This window comes from Aethalodelphis obliquidens, unplaced genomic scaffold (genome assembly GCF_003676395.1).
Source record: "Aethalodelphis obliquidens isolate GAN/ISIS:26980383/991018 unplaced genomic scaffold, ASM367639v1 scaffold35, whole genome shotgun sequence".
Classification (NCBI taxonomy): domain Eukaryota; kingdom Metazoa; phylum Chordata; class Mammalia; order Artiodactyla; family Delphinidae; genus Aethalodelphis; species Aethalodelphis obliquidens.
In genome coordinates, this window is record NW_020837979.1 from 11,527,034 (window position 1) to 11,553,416 (window position 26,383).

General features: G+C 53.4%; 1 protein-coding gene, 1 long non-coding RNA gene and 1 pseudogene across 2 annotated transcripts; all 3 read left to right on the forward strand.

Moving 5' to 3' along the window:
* The first annotated feature begins 1,758 nt into the window (after positions 1-1,758).
* LOC113631950 (60S ribosomal protein L10-like) lies at positions 1,759-7,398 on the forward strand (annotated as a pseudogene).
* A 263-nt stretch (positions 7,399-7,661) lies between these two features.
* On the forward strand, positions 7,662-22,226 carry NT5DC4 (5'-nucleotidase domain containing 4). The gene is given in 19 exon segments (XM_027128633.1): positions 7,662-7,751; positions 12,745-12,832; positions 12,914-13,033; positions 13,115-13,211; positions 13,417-13,508; positions 13,619-13,676; positions 14,008-14,042; positions 14,045-14,088; positions 14,217-14,288; positions 14,538-14,618; positions 14,918-14,950; positions 15,705-15,833; positions 16,080-16,146; positions 16,268-16,438; positions 17,084-17,135; positions 17,500-17,560; positions 20,053-20,130; positions 21,522-21,693; positions 22,161-22,226. Coding segments are annotated over 18 exon segments (1,425 nt in total). The 3' UTR covers positions 21,579-21,693; positions 22,161-22,226.
* Positions 22,227-23,257: 1,031 nt separating this feature from the next.
* Positions 23,258-26,277, forward strand: LOC113632127 (uncharacterized). Its single transcript, XR_003437698.1, has 3 exons — positions 23,258-24,018; positions 24,103-24,309; positions 24,847-26,277. It is a non-coding gene; the product is annotated as an uncharacterized LOC113632127 (long non-coding RNA).
* Positions 26,278-26,383: the final 106 nt, after the last annotated feature.

The window sequence follows — 26,383 nt, forward strand, 5'->3', positions numbered from 1 at the left end:
TTATTTTTTGCTGTACGCGGGCCTCTCACTGCTGTGGCCTCTCCCATTGCGGAGCACAGGCTCCGGACGTGCAGGCTCAGCAGCCATGGCTCACGGGCCCAGCTGCTCCGCGGCATGTGAGATCTTCCCGGACTGGGGCATGAACCCATGTCCCCTGCATCGGCAGGCGGACTCTCAACCACTGCGCCACCAGGGAAGTCCCATCCCAGCACCACTTATTGAAGAGGCTGTCTTTTCTCCATTGTATGTTCTTGCCTCCTTTGTTGTGAATTAGGTGCCCATATGTGTGTGGGTTTATCTCTGGGCATTCTATCCTGTACCATTGATCTATATTTCTGTTTATGTGCCAGCACCATACTGTCTTGATTACTGTAGCTTCTTTTTTTTTTTTTTTTAAAGAAGATGTTAGGGGTAGGAGTTTATTAATTAATTAATTTATTTTTGCTGTGTTGGGTCTTCGTTTCTGTGCGAGGGCTTTCTCTAGTTGTGGCAAGCAGGGGCCACCCGTCATCGCTGTGCGCGGGCCTCTCACTGTCGCGGCCTCTCTTGTTGCAGAACACAGGCTCCAGACGCGCAGGCTCAGTAGTTGTGGCTCACGGGTCTAGTTCTTCCGTGGCATGTGGGATCCTCCCAGACCAGGGCTCAAACCCGTGTCCCCTGCATTAGCAGGCAGATTCTCAACCACTGTGCCACCAGGGAAGCCCAATTCCTGTAGCTTTGTAGTATAGTTTGAAGTCTGGGAGCCTGATTACTCCAACTCCATTTTTCTTTCTCAAGGTTGCTTTGGCTATTCAGGGTCTTTTGTGTTTCCATACAAATTGTAAGATTTTTTTGTTCTAATTCTGTGAAGAATGCCACTGGTAGTTTGATAGGGATTGCACTGAACCTGTAGATTGCTTTGGGTAGCATAGTCATTTTCACAATATTGATTCTTCCAATCCAAGAACATGGTATAGGTATATTTCTCCATCTGTTTGTGTCATCTTTGATTTCTTTCCTCAGTGTTTTTTATTTAAATTTATTTTTATTTTATTTATTTTATTTTTGGCTGTGTTGGGTCTTGGTTGCCGCGTGGGCTTTCTCTAGTTGTGGCGAGCGGGGGCTACTCTTTGTTGCAGTGCGAGGGCTTCTCCCTGCGGTGGCTTCTCTTGCTGCGGAGCACGGGCTCTAGGCACGCGGGCTTCAGTAGTTGTGGCGCACGGGCTTAGTTGCTCTGTGGCATGTGGAATCTTCCCAGACCAGGGCTCGAACCCGTGTCCCCTGCCTTGGCAGGCAGATTCTTAACCACTGCGCCACAAGAGAAGCCCTAGGAGGCTTTTCTGAAGATTTGGAGCAGACGTGGGGATATAAGGAGGATGGAGCCGGGATCTGGGCAGCCGGTGGCACAGCAGGCAGCCCTGTCTTTAGAGTGTCCTGTCTCGGGGGCACCACTAACTTCCTTTGCACACGTTACTGCTTTCCTTTTGTCTCCTTTTCTCTCCATCTCTCCACCTTCCTCACGGGGGCAAGACTCCCAACTCCTGCAAGAGAATTCTCTCTGTCCTTCGGTCTCACCTTACTCTGAGGGGCTTACCTGCCGGCCATAACAGAGCACGGCCTGCACAACCATATGGGGGTGTGTTGTCTGCTGCTACCTGCTCTTCCTGGGTTTTCCAGTGCTTTCTGGAAACTCTGCTTTCTAAGGCGTGAGGCATGGGAATCAGGGCATGTCCCAGTGTGACAGCAATGAAGGAAGAACAGACAGAGAGACTGTGTAACATGGGTAAGAGCAGATTGAAAAAGGACAATTTAAAAAATTTTTAGTTAAAAGAATTTGGAGGCGGGGAAGCAACATAAACACAAGGAAAAACATTCAAACTGTAAAAAACGTGTACGGTGAAAAAGCTCCCCTCTCTGCCCTCAGTTCTTTAGTTCACTTTCCTGAAATAACCACTGTTACCAGCTTCTTATGGATTTTGGGGAAATGTTTTATGCATATATAAGCATAAGTTATATGTATTATGTGTAAGTATTCTCCCCCTTTTAACAAGAAATAGTAACCTGTTATACATAAGGCTTTTCTTTTAACTTTTGAAAATATAACAATATATCTTTACTATTTTAAATGAAGCTACTTATAAATATATGTACATAAATACACACACACAAACATATATCAATATTTTCTTGTATTTGCACAAAAGGCAAACCTAGGTGACCTCCTTCATCTGTCAGCGGGGAAGCCTTCTGGGGCACGGGAGTTTCCATTATGAAAGGGATTCTTGTTGCCAAACATTCCTGATGTCACGTTCAGTCCCAGGATGTGATAACAAACACTGAGATCTGTTTCTGAGGGCTCAGAGCTGTGGTCGGTGGTATTCTTGTTCCCAGTTATTTTCTGTTCACTCCGTAGAGAGTTCTGCACAGCCGGGTGTGACCAGTGGTGCCTCCCCGTGGGAGGAATGTACTTCTTCCCCTCACTGGCACTGGACTGGCCACATCACCTCCCTGGGCCAACGGAAGTGAGTGCGAGTGATGCCTGCCACGTCGACATCAAAGCCTTAAAAGCCAGGGTGGGCTTCTGCTCTGTCTCTTTGTCCTTGGCCATGAGAATGGAGACAGGGCTTGTTCCTTCAGCCTGGGTCCCAGAACAAGAAGGCATTTGGAGTAAAGCCACAGCTGATCCACATCTTATGAGTAACGTGGGTGAGAGAGAAAGCTTCCTCGTTGAAGGTTGTTTGTTCCAGCAGCCTCGCCTAGTGAAAGCTGACTCAGACCCGGGCTGTGCTTTGTTCTAAAGTCCAGGTGGCTCTGAGGAACTGGTATCTGCTAACACTGCCTCTGGGCTGGACCTGGATCTACCACCAGCAGGTAAAGGAGTTCTGCTTGTTATTACAGGAATTAAGATATGCCATGGGCGCTATGATATCTCATCCTTTGCTCATAGCAGTGCCAATCACTTCCAATGTTCAGAAAGCCGTTTGGTCATGTATAATAAGAGCCCTAAATAATTTTTACTTCTGGGAATCTAGCCCAGGAAACAAAGTCAGAGCTATACAGGGAGGTCCATTGTAAAGTTAGTTAAAAAACTGGAAACAACGTTAATGCCCCATCACTATGGGAGAGCGTATACGTTATCCTATATGATGGACACTGTGCAGTTATTAAAAATCAGGCAGCTGAATATTTAATGAGGTGGAGGAGATGTTTGTGTTTTAATACTGAGTGAAAGAAACAGGATACAGAACTCTATCCTTATGACAACCCTAACAAATTTGGGATCACGCTGTTTATAATTTTGTATCTTTTTTCACTTACGTTATGTGAATAAACATTTCCCCGAAGGCCAAACATGTAAATAGGTACAAAAAAAAGACCATGAGGAAATAAGCAAAAACAGTGGTTCTCTCTGGGTAGCATTTTCTTGTCTGTACTTTCTGTATTTTCCAAACGTGCTATGATGAATATGGGCTACTTCAATAATCAGAAGTAAGTAACTGCTGTTTAAAAATAATTATTCTGGTTACTTCTAGAGCTGTGCCTTTGCGCTGTGGCTGCCCAGGGGCCTTAATTGGGGCTCCTTGGCTAAGAATAAGCCTGTGTGTTTAATTAGGTCACTCTCCTGCCGACCTAGAATCTTTGCACAGGGCTTAGCTTGTGTTGCCCCGAACCCCTGGGACGTACCCTGTCTGAGCTGGGAGCCTCACAGGCAGGCGCCGGACTGCTGTCTGCCTTTAGCTCAGTCTGAATTTGAGAAATGTAGGAACTGTCACCCTGATGCCTCTCTCCCCTAAAAATGAATTGAGACCTAGCAGTTTTATTGAAGAGAAAACGAAGACTCATGAAGTAAGCATTCTACCCGTTTTGGGTTGGTTGTAATCCTGGTGAGGACAGCCGCTGTGCCCGGCAGCCGTCGTTCACTGTCCCCTGCGGCCTTCCAGGTCTGTCCCGTGTCACATGCATGGAGGCCCTGGAGAGGCTAGTGAGCGGATGGGGGATATCTCATGTGTGAGAGCCAGAAGTCTCCTAGGGAAGAGCTCAATCCCAAGGAAAAGGAGACCCGTATGACCAGGATGACCCTCACCAGGGCCTCAAGTGTCAGTGGGCCAGCCAGGGCCACTCCGTTCCTGTGGTGTCACTAAGCCTTTTTCCAGGTTTGGCCCTTGTAAGCGTGTGCGCTGTGTGGGCAGGTGGGTGTCCACAGTGTTGCCCAGCAGATGCTACAGTGGATTTGGGGACCAGGCCTGGGGACAGACAGGGAAAGGGCGGCTGGGACCGGCACCCTCATGGAATAGGGCCTGCGGATAAACTAGCACAGCACGATCCACTTTCCAAAGTAGTTTTTCTTAACTGTTTCACAATCATTCACAACTGAATGACCTTCCTGTCCATGGGGAACGGGTTCCCCCCCCTCCCAGACTCCATCAACCTCCCTGGGACCTGCTTCTACCCTGCACCACAGGGCCTCGTCCTCTCCAGACTGCTCCCCATCTGAAATCTTCAAATCCATCACCCTTAATTTTTTTCCTTGAGTTCTAATGTACATATAATAAAGTACATGAGTTTTTAAAAAAATATTTATTTCTTTATTTTTTGCGGTACGCGGGCCTCTCACTGCCGTGGCCTCTCCCGTTGCGGAGCACAGGCTCCGGACGCGCAGGCTCAGCGGCCATGGCTCACGGGCCCAGCCGCTCCGCGGCATGTGGGATCTTCCTGGACCGGGGCACGAACCCGCGTCCCCCGCATCGGCAGGCGGACTCTCAACCACTGCGCCACCAGGGAAGCCCTGACCTTGTTTATTTCCTAGTATTTCCCCCACCTCCTCTTCGCCAGCCTCCCGTGGAGGGCGGGTTCAGGCGCTTAGCATCTCTTGCCCCACCACTGCACCAGGCGCCGGACTGGCCTCTGCCGCCCGGCCAAGCCCTCTCACGTGTCCTCCTCCACCCTGAGCCACGGAGATCCACCCCTGGGCACATGGGACCGGGTCACTCTTCTCTTACATTCCTTCACTCTCATCACCTCCAAGAGAAAGTCCCCGCCTGTCAGTGTGGCCTGGAAGGCCGGCCACAGTGCACCCCAGCTGACACCCCCAACTCTCCACCGCAACCAAGCATGTCTGTGACACCCACAGGCTCGCCAGGCGGCCGCTCAGCACCGTCGGGGGCAGCCCTTGCATGGCTGATTCCTCCTCCAGGAAGCCTTCCCTGACCTCCCCGGGTTCTAAGGGCACAGCTTTCTCATTTCACTGTTTCCCACTAATGCCTGTTGTCTGTCTCCTTTCTTGGACTGTCAGCTACTTAAGGGCAGGTAACACCTCCTCATAGTTTTAAACCCAGCTTCTAGCATAAGTTTGGCATGAGGCGCATACCTAAGGAATGCGTGGTGTCTGACTAGATCGATTGATGTGCAGGAAAATACTGCACATAATACTGAAATATGCCCCATTCTGACTCCCGCGCAGGTTCCCTTTGCCCCGGGACCCTCTGCTCTGGCCTGTGCTCATCCTGCCTAGCCCCCTCCGGATTCTCCAGGTCGCAGCAAGGGCAGGTGTGGGTCTCTGTCGGGGGCAGGGGGAGGGACCTGTCCCTGGCAGTGGCTGTTAAGGCCCCTGGCCAGGCCTCAGGCAGGTCTGGCGGGTCTCGGATGCCCTTCCATCCTGTCCCAAACCTGGCTCGGGGCCATCGTGCACCTTCTCCACTGAGCTACACAGTTCAGGGACAGGATGGCACTGTCTCCCGTGCTTCGGGCTTCCTCTGCCTCCTGCCGTCCTCAGATTCCCTGGGGACCCAAGGTCTGCAGGGCTGCACAGCTGCTGAGCTAGGGGGGCCCCTGGTTTCCCAGTTTAGGTGTAAATAAGACCTCACCTCACTCCCTCAGGGGCCAATTTTACCTAAAAGTGGAGCCCCAAAGTGTTGCATTGATGTCCCACGGGGGAGCCTTGGCCCCGGCCTCCCTGCCCCCATCCTGTGCTCTTTCAGGATGGTCAGGTCGGCCGTGTGGGCAGTCAGCGCACACACACTCACACCCACACTCACTCACGCTCACATATGCACTCACACACCACAGCCTCCCAGCGACTTCCTTTATTTTAATGGCAGGAGAGATAAGTTCTTGGAAGTTTCCTAACGTCTCACCCCAGATCTCTCCTTCCACGCTGCCCCACCCATTCAGGGGGCCGGCCTTTGCCCTGGGTGGGGCAGGATTGGGGCAGAATTGTATGTGGGCCTTATGTCAGCCCCAGCCCCTTCCAGCAAGTGGAGTCCACCCTCCAGTCACCGTCCCTCCCCATTCACCCGGGGACGTGCCCTTCGGCTGTGTGGCCACATCGGAGGGGAGGAACTCTCCAACGGCCACTGCCCTGGAGGCAGCTCCCAGCCTCTGCTGTTCCTGTGGGTCAGTTTCCTTCCAGCCCCTCAGCGCTGGGCGCGCTGCCGGCTACGTGAAATCCCTTTCTCCTCTAAACTAACACAAATCCTACATTTCCTGAAGACCTCATCCAGGATGCCCCTCTGTTAAAAAGCCTTCCTTTGGCGCGCCCCTGAAGATCCTGGTGTTGCTGTGGGCCGCCACCCCTCCCGGTGTTACCGGTATGGTGAGAACAGACTGTACCCAAAGTCTGGCTTCTGCTGAGGTGTCCCTGATGCTAAGAGCTGCATCTTTCTTTTTTTTTGTGGTACGCGGGCCTCTCACTGCTGTGGCCTCTCCCGTTGCGGAGCACAGGCTCCAGATGCGCAGACTCAGTAGTTGTGGCTCACGGGCCCAGCCTCTCCGCGGCATGTGGGATCCTCCCGGACCGGGGCACGAACCCGCGTCCCCTGCATCGGCAGGTGGACCCTCAACCACTGCGCCACCAGGGAAGCCCAAGATCTGCATCTTTGACCTGGGCTGGAAGAAGGCGAAAGTGGTTGAGCTCCCACTCTGTGGCCACGTGGTGTCACATAAGTATGAGCAGCTCTCCTCCGAAGCCCCAGAGGCGGCCCGTATTTGTGCCAACGCGTACGTCATGAAAAGCTGTGGCAAAGATAGTTTTCACATCCGAGTGCAGCCCCACGCCTTCCACATCATCCGTGTCAACAAGATGTTGCCCTGGGCTGGAGCTGATAGGCTCCGGACAGGTATGCACGGTGCCCTTGGAAAGCCCCAGGGCACGGTGGCCAGGGTCCACACTGGCCAGGTCATAATGTCCATCCACACCAAGCTGCAGAACAAGGAGCACGTGATTGATGCCCTGCGCAGGGCCAAGTTCAAGTTCCCTGGCCGCCAGAAAATCCACATCCCCAAGAAGTGGGGATTTACTAAGTTTAATGCGGATGAATTTGAAAACATGGTGGCAGAAAAGTGGCTCATCCCAGATGCCTGTGGGATCAAATACACCCCTAGTCGTGGCCCCTGGATGCATGGCGGGCCCTGCACTCCTGAGAGCCTTGGCGCTGTCCCCTCCTTACTCACACCCACCGATAAATCCTACTTTCCTGTCCAAAAAAATCCAAAAAGCCTTCCTGATGTATTGCTCTGGTCCCCGCCTCAGTCTCCCTGTACAGCCACCCCTGTGTGAGGAAGCCCCATCTGCGGGAAGTTTCTGGTGGTCTCGAGAGAGTTTCTCCAAGCTCAGGGGAATGAAAGGCCCCTCCATGCCCTCGATGCTGTGGACCAGCTGTGCACCAGCTGGGTGAGCTGGAATAATGCCTCCGACTGAAGGTGGAGGTGAAGTGTGCGGGGCGACAGGTGCACCCAACACCCCGGGCACCTACGATCTGGCCACCTCTCTGAGTGTCAGGCAGCCACGGGGAACAAAGCCATCACGTGCTGGGCCTGGACACTTTCTAAACAGGCACAGCCTGGGTGTGAGAATCAACAGGTATGAGGGCTGAGTGGTCCTGTTTCCACTCTGCCCCTGAGGGGATGGGAGGCATCCAGCTGGGAGCTCAGAAGAAAGTGGGAGCCAAAGTGACTGTTCCTGGTGGTAACACGGGGGCCTTGGGACTCCTTATTTAAAAAAGATATTTTTTAAATTTGGAAATAATTCCAAGTTTATGAAAAGTTGTAAACATAAGACATAGTTCAAAGACATAGTTCAAACATATGTCTTCAAACAAAGACATAGTTCATAGTTTATACCTTTTGCCAAGATTTACCGATTGTTAACGTTTTACTCCATTTGCTTTACCATTTGTCTCCCCAAGCATGTACACACACACACACACACACACACACACACACACACACACACACACCACGGATGTCTCTATATGCATAATTTTTTCCCTGGAGCATTTGAAGGTAAGTTACCCTTTTACCCTAAATACTTCAGTATTTTCCAAGAATAGAGATTTTTCTTACGGTATCAACTTCACAGATTGACATTGAGCCAGTACTTTTAGCAGCTGTTGATTGTCTAGTCTTATTTGTTGACCTAATGATGTCCTCTTCCCTGATTCAATATCTGAGAGCAGATACTGCCTTCAGTTGTCATGTCTCTTTAGCCTCCTCCATTAATCTGGAACATTCCCTCGGCCTTTCTTTGTCTTTCATGCTGTTGAAAAGTCCAGGGGTTTTGTGAGGGCTCCTGGGCAGAGGCGGTTTCACCCAGGGCTTGACAGCACGGATGTTGGCGCCTGGGCTCTGGGCTCAGGTCCGCTCTGCCATCTTGCTTTGTAATGGTGGGCGAGAGGCTTAGGACTTTGGTGCCTCGGTTTTGCCATCTGTAAATTCAGAGTAATGGAAGGCCTACCCCGTAGGGCTGTTAACGAGGCCTGGCACACAGTCAGAGCAATGCAAGGATTCACTTGTTGTTACCGTAACAAATCTCCTCTTCTGGAAGGGGTTCTGAAATGTACCAAGTCCCACAAGGGTGCCAGTGGCACGGGGGCCAGGCCAAGAGGGCCCTGTGACAGCCTGTGGTCCTCCCCAGCTGGACCTGCCGTCAGCTAAGGGGCACTGGGGTCTGGACAGGTGGCCACATCCTGGAACGGCACAACAGACTGGCCAGCTGAAGATCCATTGGGGATGTGGTCACCTGAGCACACAGCAGTGTGGGGATGTGCTGGTTCCCCAGCTGTGCCAGTGCACGTCACATGAGGCCCCACCAAGAAGTGATGGGCAGCTCCCAGCTCCCAGCTCCCAGCGTGGCTGAGTATAACCCCCACGCTGTTCAGTCAAGCCCAGGAGAGCGCTGGGAGTGTACCTGGAGAGGTGGCCTGAGAAACCACTGATGTGACGGAGTGTATGTGAATGTCACTGGGTGACTTCCTTATCCTCAGGTGGAAGGGAATCTTGGGACAGACTCCCGAGTTCAGCTATGGGAAAAGCAGGATACATTTTTGCACACTCACCATGTTAACACCCAGTGGGAGGGCTGAGGAAATTTCTGGTGACTTCCCATAACTGGGTATTTCTCCTTCTGTTTCTGACCCAGAGAGGAACTATGCACCTTTAAAAAGGTCTCCCTGAGATGAGCAGAGAGCACAGAATGGGTGAAAGGACTCGGGAAATCCTGCTGATTTCTGAAGCTTGATTCTCCTCTGATACCCTTAATAAAGGCTACCATATATAGTCCATAGGTCTGTGCATCCAACTGTCCTTCCATCCATCCATCCATCCGTCTATCCACGAATCCATCCATCCATCCATCCATCCATCCATCCATCCATCCATCCATCCATCCATCCGTCTATCCACGAATCCATCCATCCATCCATCCAACCATCCATCCATCCATCCATCCATCTATCCACGAATCCATCCATCCATCCATCCATCCATCCATCCATCCGATGAGGTAATGTACCTCCTGCAGCCTCCATACTCTTGCCTCACCATCCTAACAGTTGCTCATCTGGAATTACCAAGGAAGGAACTATTTCACTGAAATACATTTTTTTCCCCCAGATAATTGTTATCCCTTCAAAAGGGCCTAACTTCATTAAGTTTGGCCATTTTGTAGAGAAAATTTTCGAAAATGTATCATAAACTGTCCTTCCTTTTTCAAAGAGGACATGCCACATCCTGTAAGTCTTTCTGGATGATCAGGTCAAAACTCTGAATGGAAGTCGTTGTGCTTTGTTGCAAAACCAGCAATTGTGGACCCTTAGGGACTATTTCCAGCTCTACACTAAATGGTCCCAATTGCTCTGCTTTTTTTTTTTTTTTTTTTTTGCGGTACTCGGGCCTCTCACTGTTGTGGCCTCTCCCATTGCGGAGCACAGGCTCCGGACGCGCAGGCTCAGCGGTCATGGCTCACGGGCCCAGCCGCTCCGCGGCATGTGGGATCTTCCCGGACCGGGGCACGAACCCGTGTCCCCTGCATCGGCAGGCGGACTCTCAACCACTGCGCCACCAGGGAAGCCCTGCTCTGCTTTTTGATACTCACTTTTGTACTTTTTTTTTTCCTGATTCTGAGATTCTAGTCATCTGCCACTTCTTATAGCTCCTGGTATGCTTCTAGCAATTACTTCTTTAAATGGCCTTGGGCTGGGAAGATTGATAGCCAAGTGTGTTAGAATTGTGTGTGAAGCAAGAATCTTAAGTTCTTTCTTTCTTTATTAGTTTTATTTTTTAATTAATTAATTAATTTTATTTATGTTTTGGTCGCGTTGGGTCTTTGTTGCTGCGCACGGGCTTTCTCTCATTGCAGCGAGCAGGGGCTACTCTTTGTTGCGGTGCGTGGGCTTCTCATTGTGGTCGCTTCTCTTGTTGCGGAGCACGGGCTCTAGGCGCACGGGCTTCAGTAGTTGTGGCACGCGGCCTCAGTAGTTGCGGCATGCGGGCTCTAGGGCGTGGGGGCTTCAGGAGTTGTGGCGCTCAGGCTTAGTTGCTCCATGGCATGTGGGATCTTTCCGGACCAGGGCTTGAACACGTGTCCTCTGCCTTGGCAGGCAGATTCTTAACCACTGTGCCACCAGGGAAGTCCCTAGACATTCTTATTTTATTGTTTTAAACATTCAAGTACAGGTTTTTGAGTGGACATTTTTTTTTATGGGTTTTTAAAATTGTTTTATTTGGGAAAAGTGCGTCTTACAAAAGGGCAGCTGCAAAATACAGAGACCTCTGCAACAATTACTTGGTTTTGCTTAACGTGAAAGAATGAGTGTTATCCAAGGAATCAAAGCAGTAGATGGACAAATCAGGGGCATCTCCAAGTTATTTTCAGGAAATAGAGCAACAAAACGCAAAGCTATAGTTTCCTATCAAGAAATTCTTCTAACAATTTAACTTTAGCTTATCTCGTGGCTTACCACCCCTCCGTCCCCTTTTAGTGGAAAAGCATGACTGACTATTGCAAACCAATGACTCCACTACAGGAAACACCTCAGAACATAGTTTTGAATCACATCTGTCTAGCTGCAAAGCTCAGGGATGGAATGAGGCAAATACCCACAAAAACAAACACAAAAACCCGACAACAAAAGCCCCTCAAATGAGGACAAAGTTTTGTCAAAAAGTGCCTGGACTGGAAAGTCTAGGAGATCATAAAACATTAAATACAACTGGAACTGAGACCCAGTTTGTGTTAATACATGAGATAACCAGATAGTTTGAACTTCAGTGGCTGGGCCCATTTGTCTACTTATATAGACAGAGCTAGCCCTGCTCTTAACAGCTACCAATGTACTGTTGTGTCCTTTAAGATCCATTTTGAGTGGACATATTTTTTTTTCTTTCTTAAGTATTTATTTATTTATTTGGCCGTGCCGGTCTTAGTTGCGGCACGCAGGATCCTCGTTGCCGCATGTGGGATCTTCAACTGCGGCATGCAGGATCTTTAGATGAATCATGTGGGATCTAGTTCCCTGACCAGGGATCGAACCCAGGCCCGCTGCATTGGAAGCGCGGAGGGCTAGCCACTGGACCACAAGGGAAGTCCCGACACTCTTATTTTTAAAGCACACGAGTCTTCTGCTTTCGTAAACACCATGTTTGCTTCACTCTGTGTTCTCTGCTACATGCTAGGTGGTTGAGGTCTTTGGGGGCACAAGCCCTAGAAGTGGAGGTGGCATAATACAGATGAATTCTTCTTCCTTGATCATTACTATTTTCTCTCTTAGAGAAGAGAGGGGATGCCAGAGACTGTCCTGGCTTTCTTCTCCCTCAAAGGAGGAGATGGGGGCCCAGGGTGGCGCCCACGGGGTCAGTGGTGTCTGAAGTGTTTGAGGGAGACGGGAGCTGCTGGGCCTCACTGCTAGCGGGCAGGTGGCTGGGGAGGGGGCCGCTGTCTCCTCACTCCTGGCAGCGATGGCCTGTGTGGACGGGGGAGAGCCTGGGGGGCCCAGAGGGGAGACACAGGCCCTGGGGTAGGATTGGCACCAGCGGTGAGATGGGCATTTGGGATGGAGGTCAGGGGGATCTTACAAACACCCCATTTCCTGACATATCCCACACAACACAGCAGCCCATACACAGGGATGGTGACACTCAGAACACAGACCAGCCCCTGCACTCACAAGGGGACATCTTTCTTTAGGTGGGCAGTGGCCCGTCAGAGAGAAACCTGACAGTGTACACTTGGCATGGAGGGAGCTGCTCTCCCCCCACGCACGCCGACGTGGGGACATGTGCTGCCCACCTGTGACAAACGCACCCTCTCTGAACTTGGACACAGTGACCCCGCTCAGGAAAGAGACAACAGCGCATCCTCGCGCACGGGGATGCCCCCAGCACACTCCCACGTTGAGACGGAGCCCTGCACACGCTCGCACACGTGCTCACACGCATGTGCCCAGACACACGCGAGGCCCTGGGTCTTGGAGTCTGGGGGGCTGATCTCAGTGTCTTTCCCCTTCCAGGATTTTTGTCAACCGCGGCCTGGAGCTGGGGAAGATTTGTTGCCTTGGCTTCGACATGGACTGCACTCTGGCTGGGAGGGGGAGGGGAGTGAGGGGAATTGGGGGCTGGGAGCAGGGGGCGGGCACCAACCGGCCTGGGTCTGCTTGGCCCACAGCCTACAAGTCCCCGGCCTATGAGACGCTGGCCTTCGAGTTGCTGCTGGAGCGCCTGGTGTGCGTCGGGTACCCACACGAGATCCTGCGCTGCACCTACGACCCTGCCTTCCCCACCAGGTGCGGGAGCCCGCGGGGCGGGAGGCTGGGCCCACTCACTGGCCCTGGTGCCTCATCCACAACCTCTGTTTCCTCTCCCGGGGGGCTGGTGTTTGACGCGCCCTGTGGAAACCTGCTGAAGGTGGACGCCCTCGGGAATGGGCTGCTGGACACCCACGGCTTCTCCTTCCTCCCGGAGTAAGGAACGGGGTGGGGGGCGAGGATGCTGGAGGAAAGACAGTGGCGGGGGGTGACTCAGGCACACCGCAGGGGCTCGGCAATGCCAGCTGGATAAGGAGGGAGAGAAGGATGGGTAGAGGCGGGAAAGAGTGGCGGGGCCTGTCCTGGCCTCTGGGAGGCACTGGGGAGGGGCATCACGGCACCCAGCCCACCCCTTCCCTAGGGCCGAGATCTGGAGTTTCTACCCCAGTAAGTTCATTCAGAGGGATGAGCTGCAGCGGTCCCACGCCCTCATCACGCTCTTCAACCTGCCTGGTGAGGGCTGATGGGGGTGGGGGGAGGTGAGCCTTTGCTCCTGGCTCCGGCCTGGCGGGCTGCTGCCTGGATCCTCGGGCCGGCGACCGACCAGCCTCCCTCTGCCCTAGAAACCTGTCTCTACATCTGCCTGGTGGGCTTCTTCTCTGGCCGCTCCCGCTACATCCAGTGAGTTCCATGCCCCTCCCCGCTGCAGCCCTGGGTGACCAGCAGGACACTGCACGGCTTAGGGGCCAAGCCCGGAAATGGGGGCCCCGCCAGAGGGCAGAGGCTCCTCCTGAGGGGTTTGAGGGGCTCTAGGAGCTCAGAGGGAAGGCCTTGGATGTAGGGGCCCCCAACCTTGTAACTGATGCCCCCACGGGGTGACACCCGTGCCAGGAGGGTTGGGACATGAGCCCAGTGTCGGGCCCACTGTGGATGGAGGGGTCCCCCTGGTAGGGCTCCAGGGTTGGTGGTCACATCAGGGCCCCTTATCAGCCTCGCTCTTGGCCTGACCCAGCTGTGACACCGGTTATCAGCATGGGAACCTCTTCATGTCTTCCAGGATGTGACGGATGCCATGGATAACGTCCACCATTCGGTGAGTGGCCCAGGCCCCCAGACCCCATAAGGTTTCACTCTTCTTCCCGTGGAGGCTGGTGGTCTGGGCTCCCTCATCTTGGATGCAGGCATGTGTAGGCACGCGCACGCACGCACACACGTTCACAGCTCTGCTCCCTCCCGCGGGGCTGTCTCAAGGAGAGGACCCCAGAAGACTTGGAGAAATACATGGAGAAGGATGCGAGTGGCTATAGACCAGGGTCGTGACCAAGCCTGTCCCTTTGTCCCCCTCCTCCCCAGGGCACTGGGGCTGCTCCCCCTCCCCTGGCCTCCCCTCGAGATCTGGACAGAGCTGTGCACCCTGGCCTTGCGCCCCGCCCTCCTGCCTGGCCTGAGGCCCCCTGCCCATGGGGCTGAGACCTGGGAAGGGGCTCCCGGGGCAGCTTGGGGAGACCCCAGCCCTGGAGGCTGCTCTTCTCTCTGACCCAGGCGGGAATCCCCATCCTGCGGGGCAAGAGGAAGGAGGTAGGGAAGGTGTTCCTGGCTACCGGCAGCTACAACTACACCGACGTGCATGTGCCTGTGACGGGGGAGGCCCTCAGCCTCTGGGCCAGAGAACTGCTTCCTTCTTGGCCCTGGGGAAACTGAGGCACTGCAGGAAACAGCAGCCAATACCCTGCTCCGCCCACTGCCTGGTTGGCATCTTGGGTTCCATTTCTTGGCCTTTTTAGATCTCAGTGGAAGAAGCAATTTTCCCACCATCTCGCTCCTGCGGTCCCCAGCATGGCCTGTGGGGTGAGGGCAATGGCAGGTAGTGGCCCCTGGCCCATCTCAGCTGGGTGCCCTGACCCCTGCCCTGTCCCCGCCAGGCCATCCGGAGCTACCTGTTTGGCGCTGGTGAGGTGAGGGCCACGCGCCTGGCTGGGGGAGGCTGTGTCAAGGGCAGGCAGGGCCGGGCTGGGCCACCTTGCTGGGGCCCTTCCCATGGCCAGCCCCCCGCTGGACGAAGAGGCAAGTGTGTGTGTGGGTCGTTTCACGTGGGTGGGTCTGTTGGAACTTCCCCCGTGGGTGGGAGACCAGTGACTTCAGCCGGTCCACAGGAGCAGCCTGGAGGGGTGGGGAAGGCCACTCACGGCCTTGGAGAAGGCAGTGAAGAGGCCATCAGGTATTTGGGGAGGGGCTGGTTGGGGCGGAAGTGGGTGGGGAAGGGGGTGAGAAGAGGCTGTAGCAGGCCTGGGGGAGGGGGCATGACACACCCCGCGGGGACCCGGCAGGCAAGCCGGTGAGCGGGTCTGCAGCTCGGGGGACTGTGCTCTTGTCCCGTGCCCCTGCGTCTCTGACTCTGCTGTGAGGGGCTCTGGAGGCTGACGCGGTGCACGCGACATCCAGCGCTGGCCTCCGCTGCTATAGCTTGTGAGCCTCCCATGCCAGCATGGCTGCGTGGCCAGACTGCCGGGGTCCTGCCCCAGGGACGTCTCAGTCCTGCTGAGGGCCAGGGCCAGGGCACGTGGGCGGGCATGAGATGCGAGGGCTGGCAAGCTTTCACCGGTCCAGAGCGTGGCGGAGCCTGGGCGGGCATCCGGCCGGGTATGGCGGGGCAGGGGCTGGCAGGGACCTGGCTGAGGACCTGTGAACCGCGGCGGGTCAGATTCCCAGGCTGAGCACTTGTGTCTGCACCTGCCCACCCCCTGCAGGCCCTGGAGGTCCTACTTCGACCTGATCGTGGTGGACACGCAGAAGCCCTGCTTCTTTGCGGAGGGAACGGTGCTGAGACAGCTCAGGACGGTAATGCAGGGGCCGAGGCCCGTCCCCCATGACCCGTGGCCCACGCTGTGGGGAGGGAACCCGCCTCTCAGGCTTGATCTGCCCTTAGCAGCTGCTGCTCTGCTGTCTGTCTGTCCCTGGAAGCAAGGAAGCAGGGGACCCCTTCAGGGCCCTCTGCCGCCTCCTTCTTCCCACACCCCACGGTCACCCCTGCCAATCCCAGCCCCCTGCCCTCTCTGGCCAGGGCACCCCTTCTGCCTGCTCTAGGACATGGGTAAGCTCCGCGTGGGCACCAGCACGGGGCCCCATCAGCACTGTGCCGTCTACTCTGGAGGTACCAGCTCCCCGCCCTGTCCCTCCACAGGCGCCACCTCTCAGCTAGGAGCCCATGTCCCCAGGCTGCCCACCAGGACAGGAAGGGCTGTGAGTGGGCCTGTCCTCCCACGGTCGGGCAGGGTCGTCAGACGCAGTGTGCAAGCTGCTCGGGGTGCGGGGGAAGGACATCCTGGACGTCGGGGACCACATCTTTGGGGACATCCTCAAGTCCAAGGAGCGGCAGGGCTGGCGGACTTGCCTGGTGGTTCCTGAGCTGTCCCAGGAGCTGGACATCTGGGCCTGAGAGGAGGGTGAGACGTGGGGGGCCAGCAGGGGGCACCATGGTCACATCTTCCCCTCTCTCCTGCGGGGGGCTTGGTAGTGACCGTGATAATACCATCCTCTCTGTGGTTTGTGAGAGCAGATCTATTTTATACACGAGGAAACAAGAGACCCAGAGAGGTTAAGCGGCTTGCCCAAAGTCACACAGCCAGAAGGGCTAAAGTTGAGACTCAAATCCTGTCTCCTGATTCCAGAGTCCTGTGGTGTTTCTGTAGTCCGAGGTTTCCTTCCTCACTGAACCCACCCTCCTTACCCACCCTGAGGAATCTTAGTGAGTGGAAGGTCCACTCTCCCAGCCGGGAATGACTTGTATCCTCGGGGTCAGGAGTTGCTATGAACCCAAACAATCCGGGCTTGTCCTAAGGGCTGGGTTTGAGTCATTGCCTTGTGACCTTGGGCGGGTCACCTGACTCCCTGTCAGCTTCCTCAACCGTCCCTGCTCTGCCTTGGGCAGAGTCTCCCTCGATGTAAGGAAAGGGTGAAGGATGTTATACACACAGTAGGGGGAGCCTAGACCCCAGTGGCCTTTCCACCCTCACCTCAACTAGCTGAGCTAGGCCTGGGACAAAGGTGGGCAGGGTTGTCAAGCCCCCTGTCCCCTGTCCACTTTTCAGAGCGAATGGAGGAGCTGAAGAGGCTGGACATGCAACTGGCGGACCTGTACCAGTGAGAGCCCTGACCTGTGACCCCTGCCCGGGGAGGGGAGCAGGATGGAGGGTAATGGTCCGTGTCCAGGCCTGGCAGCGGGGTCCTCGCCAGAGTGGTCGGGAAATCACGATCTGTTTCAGGGTGGGCTTCCCTAGTAAACTGGACTTTGGGACCCCTCTGACCCCCTTGGGACACTCACACTGTGACCTCTAGGCCCTTCCTGCTGACCCACCAGCCTGGACTGAGGACGCTTACCATCTCACGGGCACACACCCAGCCCAGTACCCCCCACTGGTGTCCCCAACTCGATCTGGGGAGGTTGTGCCTGGAGCCTGGGGGGCCGTTCCTCTCTTCCTGGGTCATGTGGCCATTTTTGCACCAGGCACATGGATGGCAGCAGTTCCGGGCTGCCACTCATCAGCTCCACCAAGAGGGAGATTCGGGTAAGAGCGGGGTGCCGAGGGAGGAGGGGATGGGCCCAGGGGGCTGAAGGTAGGGCGTGTGCCTCCGGGCGGCCTGACTGGATCCGCTCCGTCCCAGACCCCAGAGCCCAATTACGACTCCCCCAGTCGTCAGGAGGGCCACCTGGCCTTGTCAGCCAGCGCCCCCTGCTGGCCATATTACGAATGACAGCAGTATGCTCTTAAAAGGGCCTGCGGGGTGATGGGTGGGGCTTAGCCAGTTCCTCAATCTCCAACGTTAACCTTGAGAAGTGCCGGCCTCCTGGGTTGGGTCCTCATGTGACCGACCACCCGGCTAGCGTCTGGGGTCAGCCAGACAAGGGGCCTGAGAAGACGGGATCTAGGGCCGGTGGAAAGGACACGTTCCCTGTGGTATTACTTGACCAGTCACCAAAGCTGGGAGAGTCCCACAGGCCACATCAAGGGGAGTCAGGCCACTTGGCCTTCCCAGGCCCAGCTGGGACCAATAGTGAAGGATCTTTGCTGAGCCTCTTGTAGGGTATTTGATCCTCCCACAGCCCCGCGAGGTGGGCTGGGCGGGGATCGTCATCCTTATTTTACTCACGGGGAAACTGAGGCACATGTGCTGCTCAGTCACTCTGGGAGTAACATCTGGACCAGTTTTCTAGACTCTAAAAGAAGGGCCTGTGATGCGGGGGGGCCTGTTGGGGGGGCCGGAGTGGGGACTGGGCGTGTGGGCCTCCTGCAAAGCCCTCTGAGGAGGCATCAGAAGGTAAGTGATGCTGAGAATTTAGTGCAGGGTGGTCACTCTCCAGGGCCAGGCAGGAAACTAACTGTGAAGCGGGAAGTGGGGTCCGTGGCAAAGCGGCGAGCTGCCCCACTTCCCAAAGACCCCGGCTGCGGGCAACACGGCAGCCCCTTCCCCGTCGTGGGCTGCAGGGGTGGGGGTGAGGGGGTGGGGTGGGCGGGGATGGGATCTCTGCCCGCGAGTCTCCCAGGAGCTGGACCGGTGCTACAGCGCGATGGGCAGCCTGTTCCGCTGCGGCTTCCGCCAGACGCTCTTCTCCAACCATATGATGCGCTACGCCGACCTCTACGCGGCCACCTGCCTCAACTTCCTGTACCACCGCTCAGCTCTCTGTACCGGGTGGCCCCGGAGCTGGTGGGTCCCTGCAGAACCCCCCCCCCCCCCCCCCCGGCATCCCTGACCCTCCGTCCCAGAAGGATCCACTGGTCCCCAGCCCTGCCAAGGGCTTTTGAGGTCACCAGACCCACGCTCCCCCTCTAGGCACAAGCGGGTCAAACCCTTGCAGATAACTGTCCACACGGTTAAAAAAAAAAACAAAAGCTCTAGAGGGGTTGTGGTTGTATAGATACGATGCCTCTGCTGGGAAGTTTTCCTCCTGCCCTCCTGCTTTAAACTGAGACCACATTATCTCCCTAGTACATATGATACTGGTTTGAAGGAGGAAGGCTATGGTCTCCCTACCCTCAGTACACAGTGATCGCAGAGGAAGTGGACCAAACAGCAGTCCATACAGTAAACGCTCCAGCTGGCTTTCCTCTGGAAGCCCTGGAGATGCTTCTGGGGCAAAAGCAGGGAAGTGGAGGCGGCGAAGACGCCACGGAGTTCATGGGGGCCGTGGGATTGACCAGGGCAGAGCTCCCCAGAGGACACCCGTCCCTCTCCCAACAGGCGGTCATTATTTCCATCGTACATGGTGTGCCACCTGCACTCAAGGATCTGGACTTGAAACTAGTTCTCTGGGGCTCCCTGAGCCCCGCTTTTCTTGTCACTCTCAGCTCCCTTCCTGATATTTGAGAGGAGGAAAAACTGTTTTGTTTCTGGGCTGGGTGTTTTTTTTTTTAAAATCGATCCTGCTGAATGCTTAACCCAGCAAAGTAGGTTTTCTTCTCATTTTACCACTGGTGAATTTTAAGTGCAGAGAACCTAAGTAACTTGCTGTCACACTGGTAGACAGACTGCAGAGTCAGCATCTGAACCCAGGGCTGCTGAACTCAGGGGACACGCTCTGCCCCCTGCATCACACTGCCACATGCTGGGGGAACTGAGCTCTCCCCATGCAGCTTCATCCCTTCTCTGGGCTTTTAGATGAGCAGGGCTGGAGATTTCCTGTTGCCAAAGCTGGGGGTCCGAGGCACAGTTAGAGTGCTGTTAGACATTGTTGCTAAAGTAGAGACCAGACAGGTGAAGAAAAAGGATCCGGAGCACCCAGGTGAAACAGTTAAAGAAACCTGACCTTTACCCCGCTGTGCTGCCTGGGATTTTTGAGGAAGTGAAGTCCGTCTGCCAGAGCTTTCCTTCTCCAGCTGACCCTCCTGGGCTCCCTTTTCTGTGGCATCACTGGGCAGGAAGCTGGCAGCTGGGGGCAGAGGATGGAGCTGGCGGGGGGTGGGGGGGGGTGGGGCGGTGTCTATGCATAACTGGGGACTCCGGGAAGGCCTCACCACTGACGGAGCTTCTCCACCTCTTGCTGCATTGGTCCCTACAGATGCCCCATGAGTCAGCAGCAGAGCCAGAATGGGCCAGTCTGGGTCCTGCCGCCCACCTCCTCTCCTGCAGCCAGAGGGTGAGTTGCTGGGAAGTGGAAGGAGCCACCTGGCTGGCCCAGGAGCTCAGCGACTTAGGGGCTACCCCGGGGCTAGAGCAGGGGTCCCAATGGAGCAGTATCAACCCGAGCAGGCATTTGGGAGATTTGCAGGAGCTCTTTTGCCTTCCAAGTGCAATCATTCCCGAGTATTTACATAGAAATACATATTATATTATACATTGCTTTTCATTTCTCCTATGTTATAGTTATGGTATTATATTGATTTTTAAGATTATAGATACAATCATTATATTATCTATGAATTTCAATTCAGGATAGAAGAAATGAAAATACTTGTTTTACATATTTTTTTAATTGAAATAGTTGATTTACAATGTTGTGTTAGAAAATATTTGGATTTAAAATGAGGCATTGGGGCTTCCTTGGTGGCGCAGTGGTTCAGAGTCCGCCTGCAAATGCAGGGGACACGGGTTCGTGCCCCGGTCCGGGAAGATCCCACATGCCGCGGAGCGGCTGGGCCCGTGAGCCATGGCCGCTGAGCCTGCGCGTCTGGAGCCTGTGCTCCGCAAGTGGAGGGGCCACAACAGTGAGAGGCCCGCGTACCGGAAAAAAAAAAAAAAAAAAAAAATGAGGCATTGGGTCCGAGGGGGCCCAGAACCACTGGCTGTCAGCCCAAACTCACAGGTTCTGCTCAGCGGGGTCAGCTGACTGCACTGGGGCCCTGCACCTCTTCACACCAGTTCTGGCTCATTTCTCTGACAGCTCCGTCTCCGCCCTGGGAGAGGTTGCAGAGCACAGGCTCTCCCTGGCCAGGCTTCCTCTCCAGGCAGCTTTTATGGACACAATGTGTAGGGGCTTCTGCTTTGACCCTTCTGCTCCTTTGTGCTGCCTGACTGCCCTTTGAGTGCAAACTCCAGTTTTCCTGAGGGGCAGGCTCAGCTCCTAGCCTGGTTCTGCAGCCCCAGGCCCTGCAGGAGGGTTCCTGTTTCTACCCTGGCGTTCCTGGGCCTTGATTTTCAAAATGCCTGTCTCGTCGGTTCCCTTTAGATTGGTGGCTTCGGGCTCAGTGAGCATTCTTCCCACCGGTTTTTTTACCAAGCACCTCCAGCATGCCCGACAAGGTAGAAACGGAATTGTAAGCCACTTTACTCCCGCCCAGGAGAAGCTCAAAATTCAAGCACATCAATACTTTAATCAGTGCTTTGCAACTATTTTTCCCTCCCAGCCCACCAGAGGGCTGGACCCACTCCCATCTGCAACTGCATGTTCTCTAGGGATGTGTTGGTTTCTCTACCCCTTCATCTCCATCCCAGCCCAGGCTAGGGCATTTTGACACATTTTCTACCCCTGGTTGAGAGTCACTGTGTGAACCTGGGAAGGCTCCATGACCAGCTTTCTTTGTTTCTTAGAAGGCTGAGGGCAAAGAGAGAGGCAAGGACCAGGAGGGCTGCACGGAGGCAGACTGAACCCAGGACACAGGCCGGCATCACGGTCGTCTTCCACTTGAAATATTTTTCAGATAACGGGAAAAATATGGAAGAGAGAAAAAGCAACCATATTGAAGTCTCCTAAATGTAACAGGTTTGGAGCCCAAGAGCACTTCTTTTAGGTAGGAGGAAGGTGTCTTGCTCTCATCCTGGAAGGCAACCCTCCCTGGCCTCTGGGCCATTTGTGTGTAACAAGTGGAATTATTTTGCCCAGTTCCCCTGAGTGTATCATTTCACATCCAATTTTATTTCTATCCATTTCTTTTTAAAAATAGTATTTCCGGGACTTCCTTGGCGGTCCAGTGGTTAAGACTCCGCACTTCCAATGCAGGGGGTGTGGGTTCGATCCCTGGTCGGGGAGCTATGATCCCACATGCCTTGCGGCCAAAAAACCAAAACATAAAATAGTAGCAATAGTGTAACAAATTCAATAAAGACTTAAAAAAAAAAGGTCCACATCAAAAAATAAATAAAAATAATATTTCTGTGCACTTTTGATTCCGTCACTAGTAACAATAATACCTAATGGGCTATAGATGACCTCATTAATGTTCTTTCCAGGTCACTATGCAAGACAGCGAGATGCCCAGACATCTTTGAACTTGATGTATACATGCATTAAAAACTGTAAGTCCTACTCATGATTTAAAAACTTGATTCTTTATTTTAGTCGGAGCTCCTCCGTGGTGTTAAGCCCTGGCCCTTCTTGTTCTGTCATTAATTTGAGTTCACTTTTCGTGTTAGTGTATCGTCTGGCATTAATATTGGAGGCTCAGAAGGAATATATTTACATGTTTGAAATGACAAAACAAACTCTTGAAGAAATTGGTCTGTGGCACAGTTCACTAGTTTTATTTTCTGTGGATAAACAAGGGAAACATTTGGAATATCTGAGGATAAATAAGGGACAACAGGCTGCATGCTGAGAGTTCACAGTCATTTTTTAAAATCTCTGTTTATTTCAGAAGTTCCCAGGCCTTTCACTCTTCTTCCTGGGTTGACTTTTGGGCCTCAGAGTCCTGCAGGGGTAGGTTCTCCAGGCAAGAACTGGGTATCCCTGGCCTTTTGTCTTTAAACACTAGATTTTTATTCAAGAGGTAGATGATAGTATTTTACCAGGAAAACTGCTCAGACCCTAGGGTCCATGCTTTTCTGGAAAGGTGCTGAAATACAGTAGTATTACAAAAAGTATTTTGTAATGCTACAAAACTGAACCCTTAGAATTCCCTCCCAGGGTGGAGAGAATGCAGAAGGGCCTGGGGGTAATCGGCCTGGCAGCAGACCCCTAAGGGGTGTGAGGAAGAGAGTGAGGGAGAGGGAGAGGGGAAGGGGGGAAGGGACAGGGAGGGGAGAGAGACCTGCAAAAGGAAGAGGTGGCCAAAGGGCCCTTCCCGTGTTTTTCCTTCTGCCTGAAGCACCCCCATCTCTGCCCCCCACCTCACATCTCGGGGGGCCTCCCCACCTCCCTGACTGGATCAGTTCCTTCTCTTAGTCCCTCCCCCAGGGACCTCTTTCTCAGAATCATCACACTTTTTTTTTTTTTGCGGTACACGGGCCTCTCACTGCTGTGGCCCCTCCCCTTGCGGAGCACAGGCTCAGGACGCGCAGGCTCAGCGGCCATGGCTCACGGGCCCAGCCGCTCCGCGGCATGTGGCATCCTCCCGGACCGGGGCACGAACCCGTGTCCCCTGCATCGGCAGGCGGACCCTCAACCACTGCGCCACCAGGGAAGCCCAGGATCATCACACTTTGACACTTGTGATTCTTTAACATGTGTCCCCACCGGACTTAAGGCTCCTTAGTGACAGGTCGTTTGGGTCATCATTGTATCTCTGGCTTCCAGTGTCCTGTATGTTTTATTGAGTGAACCGTGTAACCTGATTTATTATTACTCTGGGTCAGCTTGTAGAACTGCAGGGGAAAGGGTGGGGCTAAAGACCTATCATGAGACGGACGAGAGGAAGTGGGGAAGGGCTATACAACTTTGGATTAGAACCCTCCTCAATTCTTAGGAACTCATCTGAGGCAGGGTAGGGTGGGAGATATTTCTAGCTCGGGGTTGTTCATTTGATGCAGTATATATATTTTTAATCCTGTGTCACCTCTGTCCTCATTTATCTGCACCTTAGAGATGTACTCCATTACTCCTAAGACTGTGGTAGACACTGATAGTCATATCCCGTTTCTGGAAGAAGTTTTAGTTGGGCATGTGGCCACCCACAAGACATTTCCCAGCCTTCTTTGAAGATGAGTGGGGACACGTGAGCAAGCTGTGGTCCCTCTCACCCTAAGCAGAAATAATGCATCCAGCTTCCAGGTCGTGACCTTAAAAGGAGAGGGTGTGCCTTCCGCCCCCTCTCTTCCCCGTTCCCACTGGCTGCCATGTGAAACTGCTTGGGAGCCACGCTTGTCCACATGGGTGAGGCTGCACCCTGGGGATGGCAGAGCCCCGAGACCGATGTGCTGTGGGCCTGGCACAGCTGAGCATTGGCTGTTTCACCAGGGTTGCTGATGGGAGAGAGACGCATTTCTAGTTGTGACTAGTCACACCGGCTGAATCGGGGTCTGAATTCCGGCACCCAGTCCCGAGCAGGCAGAAATGATGAGAAGCACCATGCCTGGGGCGGTGCTCTTGTGGTAAAGATGTGATCGATCACCTCATCTGGAGGATAAATGACAGCACTCTGGCTATCACAGTGATTCTTATTTGGTAAGTTGGGAACCGTTCAAGAATGTCTTTCTCAGATTTGCTCTTTCCTTGTCACCGTCCTAGTTCTCATTTCCATACTTTAGAGACAGGAGTTAAAAGCTCTGCACTTGGAGCCAGGCAGCTCTGAGTTTGAAACTTCAGTCCTGCCTGTCATTTACTGTCTCACTTTGTTTCCATACCTATGCCATAGGGCTACTGTGAGAATGTAGTGAGACAATATGCCTGGAAGGCGGCCAGAGCAAACATGAAATAGGAGTTTCCTCTACTACTGTATATATGTGTACTAGTCAGGATTTTTCCCTAGCACCTGACAGAAACCTAAATGAAACTGGCTTAAGAATAAGGGAATCAATTGTCTCACATCACTGAAAAGTACAGGGCTTGGCCAGCTCCAGGCTTTAGCCAGGGATCAAATGATGTCACTGGATGTAAGCTTACTCTCTCTAGCTCTCAGGCTTATTGTGTTGGTGCCATTCTCTAGGAGGTTTTTTTCTCCATGGTTATAAGAAGGTTTACAGGTTTCCATCCTCTTTGCAGCAACTCTACCAGGGAAAGAGTCTCTCCAACAAAAGTCTGGGAAACGAGTCTCACTGGTTTTGAGTGAGAAATAACCCCATCGTCCAATCAATGCCGCTGGCCACGATACTGGGCTCTGGTTGGCCTAGCCTGGGTCACATGCTAATGTGGGTGGAGTCCGTTCCTGTTAAGCGACAGATTGTGAGTGGGAAAGAGGTGGTCCTAAGGAAATTAGGGCACTCTTATTAGAAGAAGGACTACACGCCAAGCAGGCACAACAGATGTCTTTTATAGCATGAGTACCTGTACCTAGTAAACAGTAATAAATGTGAACTGTCATGCCTCCTCCTCTCCTCGTCTTCTGGGTCATGGTCATTCTGCACCAGGATGCCAGTATATAACCATCCTTATTTATCTTCCTTTAACACTCACTCCCTTTACACTCCCCCCTTCTAAGAAGTTGGACGTTAGACTTAATTTCTGCCGAGGCCCATATCTCCCCTGCAGTTCCCTATGAATCTTCCTCCCAAGTGATTAAGGGCCTGCTTCTTACCTTCCCTCTCTCCCTCCCTCCTGCTCCAGGTATCTAGGAACCGCTATTTACTAAACAAGAGGGTTACTAAGAATCTACAAAGAGCTCCAGAATCACGGTGCAGTTTCCTGTAGTTGCTATACCATCCCCATCACTCCCACATCCTTTTATATCCTGAAGATGCTACCTAGTCCAATCAGGCTGTTTAAAACCTCCAATTTGTCAGTTTGAAATCTACACGTTATTCAGTGCCAGTGGTTCAGCCGACATTGTTAGTACCCAGGTGGTACTGTGAGAAGTCCTGCTGGGAACTGGCAATAGCGAAGGTGTTCTTTTGAGAACTGAGCCGTAATACTGAGACGATGTTCTGAGGAGAGAGAGACGTAACATCACCATAGACAGCTGATTCCCAGTCTGGGTGGGGGGATGGGCATTAGGTGGCAAGGATGAACCGTCTGAAGCCAAAGAACAGGTAATGCACAAAGGACAGCAGTGCAGGCCCAATCAGAGGACTGGTCCACGGACGTGAGCTGGAGGGCCTGAGGTCTGAGGCAAGGGCGTTCCTAACAAGGAGGGGCGTGCTTCAGGCTCTTTCTGTCTCGTGATTTTGAATATTTGATTTCCCCAAGTCCCATTTTCAGCTGCCAGGACTTCTAAGCAACCCCTCGGGCATGATTTGGCTTTAGAGGTAAAGTGAGTCTGTCTAAAGGGAAGGGAACGCCTAGCTGTGTGGATTCCTGCGTTTTGGTTGTGGTGACAATCTATTTCTCATCCAAAGTTAGTCTATGAGCATTACGGGTTTATACCTCAGCTTTACGAACCTCGTTTTTGTAAATCAGACTTGGAGAGATGGATCTGCTTCCCTCACAATGGAAAAATCCACATGAAGGTGAGCTCTCCAGGGTAGTGGGTGTTCCCTGTGAGGCGCTTGGGATAGCCTATTGGCGTTCCCCAGACAAACCCCTAATTCTCTAGGCCAAGCCACCAGCACTGTTTTCTGTAATAAATATGATAAATGAATACGCA